At 52.1% G+C, this 12,324-nt stretch overlaps 1 protein-coding gene across 12 annotated transcripts in view; it reads left to right on the plus strand.

Moving 5' to 3' along the window:
• NCOR2 (nuclear receptor corepressor 2) overlaps positions 1-12,324 on the plus strand; it is a 229,991-nt gene that overhangs the window by 119,287 nt on the left and 98,380 nt on the right. For all 12 annotated transcript variants that reach the window (XM_041410484.1, XM_041410491.1, XM_041410492.1 and 9 more), the window contains exon 7: positions 10,792-10,848. In XM_041410484.1, the coding sequence (XP_041266418.1) occupies positions 10,792-10,848 (57 nt within the window). The remainder of the gene's footprint in view (positions 1-10,791; positions 10,849-12,324) is intronic.

Genomic DNA, 12,324 nt, shown 5'->3' on the forward strand with positions numbered 1-12,324 from the left:
GGTGGGGGATTTTCCTGGGTGTTACCTTTGGGGTGGAGGCCGTGGGAGTGGGATAGATGGAGCCCTGTTAGGATGGTGCAGATGAGCACTAATGTCTTCTGAAGAACCTGCCTGGGGGTTTTCCTCTGATCAGCCTTAGAGATGAAGTGTTCAAGAGATGCTTCAGTCTCCTCTCTGTTTAACAGTTTGCTTCATCCTCTCCTCTGGGAGTGAACCAGCTTGAAAGCTGCCTCAAGGGGTGGGCTTTGACGTGGTGGGTGGGCTGCATGGATGGAGGGTGACATCTGTGCTGCTCCAATACTGGCAGGCCAGCTGTGAGCCCTCCTGGCTGCCCCTAAACCCCCCAGGCTGGAGCAGCAAGGATGTGGCTGCAGCCGTGGCTGGATTTGTGGATATTTGATGCTGTAAATAGCATTAACAAAGGTCAGGCTGGCATCCCTGGCACTGGATCTCTGCCTTGACCGCTCATTTATCAGCTGTTGCCTGTAACAGCAGCCCGAGGAGAGATGAATTTTGCTGTGTGCATCGGAGCGATGCTCAGAAATTGGGCCCTTTGGTAGATAATCAAGCATATTCATTTTCATTTAGGTGTTGGATAAAAAGGATGATTTTGCATAAAAGGAAAACTACCAGTCGCTAATTATTTTGAATTGCGAGGCCTGCGATTTCACTGGGAGCTGCAGAAATCCAGGTGCCTGACTCCTAAAAAGAAAAAAAAAAAAATCGCCTACCCTGCGCTCCCAGGCAGTGCAGTTTTCCTGGTTTTCCTTTTTCCATCTGCTTCTCCCCCTGAGCAGTAGGAAAGCCAGAGCTGGCACGGTCTGTTGTGTGAGTGGGTGAAGGCTGAGGTCGATGAGTTTGAAGCATTAGCAAGCACCAGCTGGTGATGGCTGCACAGCCCTGGGCTTTGGGGGCAGTGCTGAGTGTTCCTCAAAGCCATTCTCACCACCAAGTGTCCTCTCTGGGGATCCTGGGCTAGATGGATTGTGCTTCCTGTGCAAGGGGGAGGCTCAAAAAAAGTGAGCTTTCAAACATTTTTATTCCTGTACATTTGAGCCCTGTCCTCCTTGGACACTCTTGTGTAGCTGAACCACAAGGGGAAGAAATGGGTGATGGTGGTGAGGCAGGAGGGAGAGGTGATCTTCAGCCATCACATCCCCAGCAGCCTGCATTGTGGCAGTCCCCATTAGCTGGAGCTCAGGGCTGGGTGTCCTGCCAACCCCCTGTCCTGCTTTGTCACCTCATCTCTGCCCATGCCAGCAGAAGGGTCACACATTCCCTCCCACCACCTTCTCACAGCAGACAGGGTCTGCTCTCCAAGCCTCACCACCACTCAGGGTGGTCCCTTGGCACCCATGGGTGGTGGCAGAGGTTGTGGAGGGCAAGCATGGAGGTCTACATTTCTCCTGGAAAGTCCATGGCCGTAACACCTGGGACACTGTCCCACAGTGCTCAGAGCTGGTGGTGTCCCTTTGTCAGTGTTAGGGGCATCTCAGCCAGCTTGGTGCCAGGGGTTTCACCATAACCTTTGTGATGGGTGCACTCATTCCAGGTGGTGCCCAGCAAGCAAAGGTCACGTTGGACACCAGATGTTTGTATGATTTCAAATCTCTGTGTTCATGTCTGAATTATGCCAGGGAAGGGCAAGCAAGGATTCTTCCCTGTTCTTGTCAAGTGCCCTTGCGTGTCGTGTGTGAGGAGCCCGTCTGCGGGCGGGACACTCCAACCAACAACCTTCCCTTTGGCTTGAGAGAAACCAGAGCAGGCTGCAGGCAGGTTCCTCCTCTGGAGAGGACAGGATCTGTCTGTGAGCCACAGAGAGCTGGCAGCATCCCTGGCCAGCTGGGATGGCTGAGGGGTGGAAGGAGCCTTTCCAGTACCACAGCAGGGAGAGGCTGATCTGGGGCTGCAGGGGAAAGGCAGTGCTGAGTGTTGTGTTTGTCGAGGCTCCAGTAACAAGGGTGGGAATCAGGATGTAATTGCCCTTCTAAAGAGCATTCATGGGCTCAGCTTTCAGCCTCTCGTGTACTGAATGTTTGGGATACATTTTTGTGGTGGTTGCTCTGCCTTTGGGGCCAGCAGGAGGAAAGCTGGAAGAGGAAGGGTCTTGGGATTAGAGTCAGTTGAGATTGTGGTGGAAAAGGGTGGCTGGTGGTCAGCTGTAGGGTGGGTTTGATGGCAGTAGATCCTCCAGGTGTTTCCATCTGTCTTTGAATGTGGGAGACACCCAGACACTCCTGTGCTGACCTGCAGCTTTACAATTAATTGCAAGGTGAGGTGGTAGGAGCAAAGGACTGCAAGCCGGATAGAAATGTATTGATTTAGAGTTAATGAAGGTCACTGAGCCAAATTTTAAGCTTTTCTGCCTCTTCTGTGCCGTGGAAAAGCAGTGAAGTTGATGCCTGGAGGTCTACTTGTGGGAAAAGCGTCAGTAATGGCTGAGCCAGGGCTCCAGCCCATGCACAAAGGGAAGGAAAGCCAGATTTACTCGCATCGCTTGGCTTGTGGCTTGCTTGAGGGAGGCAGTGCACGCTAAGAAATGCAAATAAAAAGAGGATATTCAGGCCTCAGGAGGAGGCGAGAAAGGAAAGCACCCCAGAAGTGCTGGCAAAGCCTGAAACGATCTTTAAAGAGCAACGTTGTGGAAGGGGCAGAAAGCCAGCCCTTGTGCCGATCCCCGAGCAGGTGGGAGGCAGCAGCTCGGTGGAGGGGCTTCTGCCTGGCTCTGGCTGAGCTTTGTGTGAAGCAGGGGTCTGTGCTTCCCCGTTCCCACCGCTCCTGCCAGGCCGTGCCGGAGCCGCACACTGCCCGCAGTCATTCCCGAACAAAGGAGAGACCCAGAGCGGTCCATGGGAGAGGAGGGGTTACGTGAGGACAGAGCAGCTAGGAAAGCCGGAAAATCAAGTTAGCCAGCCATTCTGTGACCTACTTTCCTTCTGGCGATAGCTGTGGCTTTGCAGGCGTGAATGGTTTCTAATTTTAGCTTATGGTTCATCAGGGAAGTCTGTATATTTTTCTCACCACCGTGCTGGGTATGGATGAGGGGTTGGCATGAGGGCGGCGCTGGGCTGTATCCCATTTTCTCCAAATTCAGGTTTTCTGATGCTAAATGCCCATCACGCTGCTGGTTCCCTCTTGTGACCTACTTAACGGGTATGATTTGAGAAGTTCCTCGGTGTCAGAGAGGATAATTATGGAAAATGTGACCTGTAATCCCCTCTTGCTACACTCTGCTGGACATGTAATTGATTTCCAGAAAAAAATGGTGACTGTACGAATTCTGCTGGGGAAGAGTGGAGAGAAGCTGCTCTTGACTGCAGTCAAATCCTGGACTATGAGGCTGTGGTTGCATTTGGGAAGCTTTTTTTTAGGAAGAAGACTTGGATTGTAGAGGAGCAGTTGATATTCAAAATCCAGGTGCCTTCTCCCCTGCTATGTGCCAACCAAAGCCATTTTCCCTGGTGTCCAAAGATGGGCTGTGAAGTTGCAGCCTAAAATGTTCTTTTTGGGAAATCTTTGCAGTATAACACAGAAAAACACACATTTGTGTTTCCGAGCCAAAATTTCAACTGTAAGTGTCAACTGTACCATTTCTGAAAGGATTTATGAGAAAGGGAGTTAACTTGTTTGGTACTGTAGACTAATCTGACAACAGACAGTGGGCAGCATTGTCAGAAACATTTGAGTCCTATTTTCAAAAGTCTGTTCAGTCCTTGAAGAAACAAAATTGTGTTTGAAAACAGTTATGGGAGCTAAAATTGCCAAGAGCCTTTGAAAAGTGCATGGGAAGCTCAGGGGACGATTTTGGCTGCAGGGTGCTCCTCCCCAGGAGCTGGGTCTTGGTAGGGTGGCACAGAACTACCTGGAAAAATCAGGTTGGGATGGATGCCTCGGTTGATCCAGAGGCTGACAGTGATGGAGACATTGGGGGTCTCCTAAATTAAACCCTGTGAGTGATTTTAGTGTCTCCCCTGTGCAAGAAAGCTGATCTCTGCTGAGTCTGGCACCTCAGAGGTGGTGACTGTGTGACCCAGCCTCCTTGAGGACTTTAATTTGCAGCTCTGGGATGTGTTATTGTATCAACAGAATTTACCTTTCTTCTACCTCACATCCCCATAACCAGGACAGATCATCTGTGTGTATTTTTAGCTGTAGCTTTATTCCACTGGGCATTCATGGGATTCCTTGCACCTGCCTTCCCTTGAAATCAATTACCTGGGCTGAAGATGTTTTTGTGCTTTAAATGGAAATTTCCAAGTCCCTTGCTAAGCCCGGGGAGGACAGCAGCATTGCTCTGTGCCTTTCCTGGGATACAGGGCTGGCAGTACGTCCTGGAGGAAGCTGCTACCAGCATCCCACCACGGTTTAGCTGGGTGAATTCTCCTGCAAGTCACCTGTGTGTCCCAAAAATTCCTGCTTATGTGCGCGTGCCGTCTCTGTGACTGTTGTGGTGACCTGGAGCCCACGGGTGCCCGTGTCCTGCTCTCTGCCAGCCAGGTGAGGGTGGCTGGGGGTCCCTGCCGTGCCCCAGAGCCAGCAGCACTCCTGCTCAGAGGACAGCAGACAGAGCAGCTCCCGTGCTCGTGTCCCTGCAGACCAGCTCCTCTGAAACATCGCCCTCGTTTATCGCCGAGGGAGAGGTGGCGTCGGGACGTGGCGTGACTTCATCCGTGCCAGGGAGGGGACACCTCGTGCTGTGACCCACCACGCCGTGCCGAGGGCTGGGAGCAGTCCCCACGTCACCCCTGTGGGTGCCAGCAGCCACGGGAGCTCATCCCTGTCTGCTGTCAGCCCTCGGAAAAACTGGGTTTGATGCAGGGCAGGCAGGGGGAGCAGCAGCAGTTTCCTCTGGCTTGCTCTTGAGATTGAGCTGGTGGAAATCAATAAGATTAAATTTTAATTCGTTTTCTGTCTTGATGCTTGTTCCTTCAAAAGGGCACAGCTATCTATCTATGAATTCAGCATTATGCTGTAAAATTGGAATTCAAAGGACTGTTTGGAACTTTTTCCATCCCCTGCTGCTGTTGTGTCTGTGCAAAGCACGTTCCCAGATATCAGTTTACCCTCAAATACCTTCATAAAGCATTAATGCCCCATCCATAAATAAGAGAATAAATAAATGAAGGTTTTTAGCATTGCAAAATATAATCTTGCCGTTAACCACTCACAGACACTGAGTGTGACTCAGATCCTACAGGGATTTGATGTCTGTAGAACTCTGATTTTCTATGAACTCCTGATTTACATGAGAAAGGGAGGAATCGGGCCTGCCTCGTCAGCACGGAGCTGGTGCAGTAAATAAGACCTTAACAGTAAAAGTGCTTTTGAGCATTTAATCTACGGGGCTTTTTTCAAATTCTACTTTACATGGTAGTTGGGATGGGGCCTTTTCATATTTGGCTGATGAAAGGGTCTTGTTTGTTTTGCTTTTGTTTCTAATAACTTGTATTCTGCCTCATCTGAGCTTGGATGCAAAATGGGCTTTTGGAAAGTCTGGAGGAAAACTGGAAAGGCAGGAATTCAGATACTATTGACATTTCTGCATAATAACAAGATTTTTTTAAAAGATAAAATTTAAACAGTCACCCTGGAGTCATTGAGAATCTTTTAATTTTTTATTGGATTTTAAGGAAACTTTCATTTGTTTTGGCTTTTTAAAGGTCCTGGTGTCTGTTTCAGGATCTGGAGTTCCCAAGAGGTGTATTGACTTGGAAGATTTGTTTGTGATTAACCCAGACCAGATAAGGCCATGTCCTGCTTTTTCAGGTCTTGGAAGTAGTGATGAGAACTGCAGAGATCCCAAATCTGCTGGAGGCTGGAAAGCAGACTGCAACACAGCCCTGCTGGCTCTTGGGTTGGGTGACTGGAGCTTTCCTGTAATTGCTGCTGGGCTGAAACGTGGATTTCTGGAAGTTTTCTGTGCAATGCCAGCACTTTGAGCAGTTTTGCAGTGGTGGAATGTTCAGCCATGGTTTGCAGTGGCAAAACCTTGCTGGCACATCCCTTTAAGGTTAAAGTGTGTTTGAAGGGCACCAAAGCCTTGCAGACAGCAGAGTGGGATGAGAGTGTGAGTGGAAACCCAGCTGTGTTTGGGGACTCCCCCACTGGCCGTGGATGGGGTGTGAGCTAGCCAAGGACTGAAACTGTCTGGCAGTGATGAGCCAAAGCCAGAGAGAAGCAAAGAACTGAAATGAGCGGTTCTGTCACAACTCTGTGAGCTGGTGTGAACACACAGCTCACATGTCACCAGCTTCCTCTGTTTTCTTACTGATTGTGATGAGTCACCTGTAACCCCCATTGCATCACCTGCTGGCACTTGGGGACAGTGCTCTGTCACTGCTGCTGTGGTGGGGGGATGGCTCCAGCTCCACACAGGAGGTGGGGGAGCGAGCAGGGCAGCTGCATCCCACGGGCACCCCTGCAGAGCATCAGCCCCTGGACCAGGTGAGAGGGGCTGGGCTCGTGCCACTGAGGCTGACCACGGTTCCCTGGGGCTCATGAGTGCCTCCCTGAACCCCTGAATTTGGGTTTAGGGGGGGCACTCAAGCTTGGTCTGCTGAGAGCACTGTGCTGGCCGTGCCTGCAGGAGCTGGAGAGGGAGGAGTGTTGCTTTCCCTTCCACAGCACTGGGGCTCATCCCACCTGCTTTGTGTGGAGGGCAGCAAATTGCTGGGGTGGTTTGGCTCTCAGAGAGAGCACACTGAGGTTTAAAGGACAGAAAGAAATAGTGCTTGTGGTTGTAGGAGTGAAAATCTTTCCCTATGGAACGGGCATTGCCAGGTTGTGGTTTGGTCCCAGCACATTTTGGCTGTGCTGTTTGCTTTCTGCTGCACGCAGAGAGGTGTCTCGCCTCAGGGTTTACATGATTTCTGCTGACTTCAGCCACACTTCTCCTGAACTTTGTTTTAAACAAAATCCTTCTCCAGCCTACCTTTTTGCCATGCTGCTCCCACAGCCCTGCCTGTCTTGGGGGGATGTGGTGCCAGGACAGGAACTTTTCCCAACACCATCTCCTGCCTCTGGAAGGGCTCTGCAGATCTGTGTGCAGGGCATGTCTGGTCCCAAACAGAAACCCTCCCATTCCCCAGCACTGCTGCCTACGGGATGCTATAAATAACCCCGGGAGCACGGTTCAGCTGCAGCAGCTTTGTGCTGCATGGAACCGTGGCTGGAGTCGGTCCAAGAAAGTGCCGCCTCCTAATTTCAGATCCGCTTTCTCAAAATAACTCCTGTGTTTCCTTCTCTTCCATTTTTAAACTTCGCTTTAAGAAGAGCCCACGCAAAATCCCAGGCTCTCCCTCCTCTGGTTTTGGTTGCTCTGCTGCCTCGTGGGGTTGGCTCCTCATCCCCACGGGAGCTCACATGGCCGGAAAGTTGCTCTCCTGCCTGCTTTCCCCTCCCAAGCCTATTTTAAGTTTCTTCAAAGGAAAAACAAGGGGTTGGAGTTTGCTTTGGAAGCCAAATGCTCTTCAGGCGAGAATGAAGATTTTTGTAGTCTGCAGGGAGGTTTTTGCTGTTGGTGAAGATCTCTTTAGCTCCAGGCCGCTTGGAGGAGCGTGAGCCGGGGTAAGAGCACGATTTCCCTGCCTGTGCCCCTGCCCAGGGGGAGACAGATTCTGTAGGGGCAAATGCTGCTGCCTGATACATCTGTGGGTTCCCTTCTGAATCCCTGGGCCCTGCAGCAGCCTGGTTTTTGTTTCAGACGTGTTTCTTGAGGCACTGATCCCTCCAAAAATGCACTTGGAGGTCCCTTCATGAACACCACTGCTCCACTGGGGCAATATTTCAGGATTCTCTACCAGATCAAGAAAAAAGGGGCTTTGCCTGTGTGCTGGGGGGCTGCAAGAGGGACTGTAAAGTGGTGGGGATCTTCATGTATCTCACTAGAGGTAAAGGCTTAGGTTTGCTTCTGGATGAATTTCCTTCAGCAATACAGGCACGCTGGTGTCATTCAGCAGATGCAGGATGAACCCTGTGGTTTTCTTGTGCAGGATCCATCACTAAACAAAACCAGTATTGGAACCAAGACCTAGGTGGCTGTGCCTTTGGAAGGGAAAGGATTTACCAGGACTGCTGGTGGTCTTTAGCAGAGGTCCTGCTGGTGGGAGGGCCTGGGGGGCTGCCTTTGTACCTGAGCAGTTTGAGCTTTGCATCAAATTCTCCATTCTTTGCATAAATTCTCCAGTCAGGTTCTGGCTTGCTGGGTCCCTAGGGAGGAGCACACCCCCCCTCTGTCTGTCTGTCCTTAGAGATGAACCCTGGCGTGGTGGGAACCTTCTGCTGGGTGTTTTATGTTCTTCCCAGTTCCACTGCCAGCTCTCACCTCGGTCTGCCAGGCCCTTCAGACAGCTCGTTATGGTTCTGCTGTGATCTGATAAAGGCAGCAAGGAGCATCAGCAATTACAGTGGGTGTCAAGTGTTAATTGGGCAGCTTTCAAGATAGAGGAATTTCTTTGTGTACGTACAAAGACATGACGTGCTCGGAATAGCTTCTCCTCCTGATCTTTCGTTCTGGAGACATGTATATTGCAGTTGGTTAATGCAAGACAAATTATGTCATTCTTCTTGATTTGCCACATGTTCTGCCTGTGGTGGTTTGCCTCTGGCTTGTCTCATTAAGTTGTCTAAACATGGCAAATGCAGCAGGCTGAACATACTCAGCTTTTCCTCAAAGTTAATCTCATTGTACACAGCATCGCCAGTCCCTTGCTGTGCCATCCCTGCTGCCAGGGCATCTTCCACCAGCCCGTGGTGGGACTGTCTGCCTTCAGTGAGGCTGCAGTCTTCTGCCCAGAATTATGCAGAATGCAGTTAATTTGTTTGCTGCTTTTTGACCCAGGTGTGCATCAAAAACATTTTGGTAAGCTGATGCCTCCTGCTCACCAGCAGCCAAAGGCAGGCAGGAAGGCATTGGCCAAATCATCCTCTTGGCCACTGATGTAGAGTGTTTTTAGTGGTTTTAGTGATCCTTCCTCTCCTGAAAATCTTACCCTTTGGATTTAATTCTGTAAGGCTTTTTAATGCCACAGTGCTGATGTTCTCCAAGGTCAGCAGATCTTATCGCTCGTGAAGACCAAAATATTAAGCTCTGGCTCACAGTTCTCTGTTGTGTGATGAATTTTTCCAAGGGACAGGTCGCTGGGCAGACTTGGCTCATTCCCATTAACAGAATCAGTGGGCAGTGGCGGTGACACCTGTGACCACCAAGGTCTGCTGTGGATACCAGGCAGGGATGCACTGCCAGCAGGGCTGCTGCCTGCCCCGTGTGGGGATGGTGCCAGAGCAGGCTCCCTGCACGGTCACATTGCTTACATCTCTCTTAGCATCCTTGAAATCACTTCTAAATTGCACAAAAGCTTTGTGTCCCCCTGAGTGCACAGCAAATACAGGAACTGGAAGCTCTCCTGGTCGTGCTGTGGTGAGGCACCTGCTGCAGGCTTTGCAGCTGGGACAGGGCTGGGTTTGGCCAGGGCCGTTTGCCTGGAGCCTGAGCCCCACCAGGGGCAGGGTGACTCCCACGGCTGCTTGGGGTGACTCTTCCAAAGTGCTCGTGTGCAGATCAGACTCTGTGTGGGTGCACAAGGCCCCTGCCAGGAGTCTGCACACCTACAGCTGCATCAGTGCTTTTGAGGACCTGCCAGCAGTGGGGGGATAGATGAGACTGTTGGAAACCCTCCATGGGGGTGGATGCGGGGGCAAGCAGCAGGGCTGTGTGCCAGCCTTTGGTGAGACAATCCTTGGGAAACTCATCCTACCCTGAGACAGCGTGAGAGGTGCCTGGAGAGCTATGTGAGCTGGACCCCTGGAGCTGAAATCCCTTTCCCTGGAAAGTTTCCCCAGGGTCTGCCAAGCCCCACTGGCTCTGCCAGGAGCCCAGACCGCAGCTCACCCCTGCTCCCCAGGCCTGGGGCTCAGCTCCCTGTTTTAGGCAGCTGGGGATTTTCTCTCTCCCTTACCCCAAAATAGCTAAAACTACCTATTTTATCTGAACCTCTGAAAATCCATCTCCTCATCCCCATCACTGTCAGGTATTTGGCTTTAGCAGCTCAGCCCGTGGTGTCGGCGGCGTGCAGTGATCTGGATTTATTGGACTGTCAGTAACCCCCTGAACAGCCTGGCTTCGGAGGAAGTGCTGTTTACTGAAAATGTCATCTTTTATTTAGACTCCTGCTACAGCCAACCCATGTCTTTTTTTTTTTTCAGGCCTGTTTAATTAGTAACCACTGCACAGCCCCCGACACGTGTTCCTGGGTGGTTTTTTTTGCCTTTAATAAGCACTAGGTAGCCTGGCCGGGGGCGGGAGGGGACGGGGAAGGGCTGCTCTGCGGCAGGGAGGGGAGGGAAGCGAGAGCACGACGAGGAGCCAAGGGCAGCTCAACTCTAATGATCACATGCTCGTCAAGAGATGAATCCTAGAAAGGGCATCTCTGCCTGCGTGCCGGTGTGCCCGCCCTGCTCCTCCTCCTCCTCCTCCTTCTCCTCCTCCTCCTCCTCGCAGGGCAGCGCGCAGAGGTACCGGGCACTGTCCCCGCCTGGCACCAGAGGGGTCGGGGATCCGGGTCACTTCCTGGGCACGGCTCGGATGATTTAAAGCCATGATAACCCGAGTGCCGGCTTTTTGCTGCGGGTCCGGAGGCTGAGCTGAACCTCTTCTCCCAGGCAGGGATGGGATTTGTGACGGCTCTGTGGAGGTTTGAGGAGTGCTTTTAGCGGAGGGGAGAGCTGGAGCAGAGAGCCGCGACGGCACGAGTAACTTTTTTTTTTTCTTCCTGTCCCCTTTCCTCCCTGCAGAAGAAGGCGGAGGCTGCCCACCGGATCCTGGAGGGGCTGGGGCCGCAGGTGGAGCTGGTGAGTGTTACCTGTGCCGCGGGAGCGGGAGCCGGGCCAGCTCGGAGCCGCTCCCGGCGCCCTGGCTGTGCCTGTGCCTGGCACAAGGAAGTGTGCTGCTGGCCCGGACCTCTTGCTGGCACAGCACCAAAGCAGGAAGCGAAGTGACTGAGATGAGTACTGAAACGCAGGCAGACACATACACAGAGCCCTCCTCGGAGAGGCTTAACCCTTTGGCTCCTTGCTCTCACGCTGCGGTGGAGCTGGAGGGTGGAAGGGGCTCTGGCACATTCTGCCTCCACTTGGGATGCTGAGGCTTTGTCTGCTGGTGGCAGACACAGCACCAGCGCTGTGGGGCTGCTGCCTGCTCAGCCAGCCTCAAGATGCTGTGTGGAGGGGTGGGTGCTTGGACTCTCCTCTGTTCCACCCGCTGAAATTGGAGGAGGATGCTGAAGGGTGCTCTGTGAGCACAGCCCGACTGCAGCTGCCTCAGCCTGCAGGTATCAGGACTCACACACTTCCTATTTCGCTCTCTCTCATGCACAGGGAAGCTGAGAAAACAACTTAGGACAAATTGTCAATTTTGGGCTGCTCCCTCATCTGGAAAAATCCATTTGTAGTCAAAGGACTGACTGCCGGAGGGGCAGCTGGAAACAAGCCCTGGGGGCTGAGTCCTGGAGAAGGGTGCCTGGGAAAGGTGCACTGGCAGTGATGCTGCTGGAAGGATCAACCCAGTCTGACAGACAATCTCCTGCTTTGCACCAGCCGTGGGATGCAGTGGAGGGAGCCGTCTGCAGGAGATGGGAGCAGGCAGCTCACAGGCTTCCACAGCTGTAATTTGCACTTGCCTTGTGGGGGTGGTACTAATTGCTGATTTCCCCTGTGCATAAGGGAGAGGTCACACGTGACAAAGCCCACTTCCTTGTTGAGGAGGTAACACTCATTATTATTCCTCTGAGTCACCAGGGTCAAACCCTTTGCTCTTTCTGCTCTGAAGATTGGCAGTGCCCCGGGTTGGTGCTTCCTCATCCAAAAGATGTTGCATTTCCTTTCCTTCCTTCTCCTTTCTTGGTTTGTTTGGGTTTTTTTTTTTGTTTTTTTGGGGTTTTTTTTCCCCACTGTTTTTGCTTTTTTCAATTTATTGATGTTTTCTCCCTGCGTGTTGACACTGAACGGTGGGGGCTGTAACAGAGCCCCGTGCAAACCTTTTCTCTTTCTCTGTGCCTTACTCATCAGAGAGCAGGAGAAAAGGGGAAACCTCACTGAGAAAACCCAGCTGGGCTCTGTGTGCATCCTGCAGACTGTCTGGTCCATCTGCCATGGGAGAGGCACTTCCTCTGGCCCATCCCCACTCTCTGTCGGGCACAGCAGTGCCCAGGACCTGCCAACAGCCTACAAGAGACAAGATGAATGGTCACAGCTTCTTCTGAGCTGGCAAGGAAGCAGCTCCAGGGGGAAGAGCATGGTCTGCCTGATGCTCATGCCTGCCCCACCATG

Source organism: Onychostruthus taczanowskii, unplaced genomic scaffold (genome assembly GCF_017590055.1).
Source record: "Onychostruthus taczanowskii isolate IOZ18803 unplaced genomic scaffold, ASM1759005v1 scaffold32, whole genome shotgun sequence".
In the NCBI taxonomy this organism is placed as follows: Eukaryota; Metazoa; Chordata; class Aves; order Passeriformes; family Passeridae; genus Onychostruthus; species Onychostruthus taczanowskii.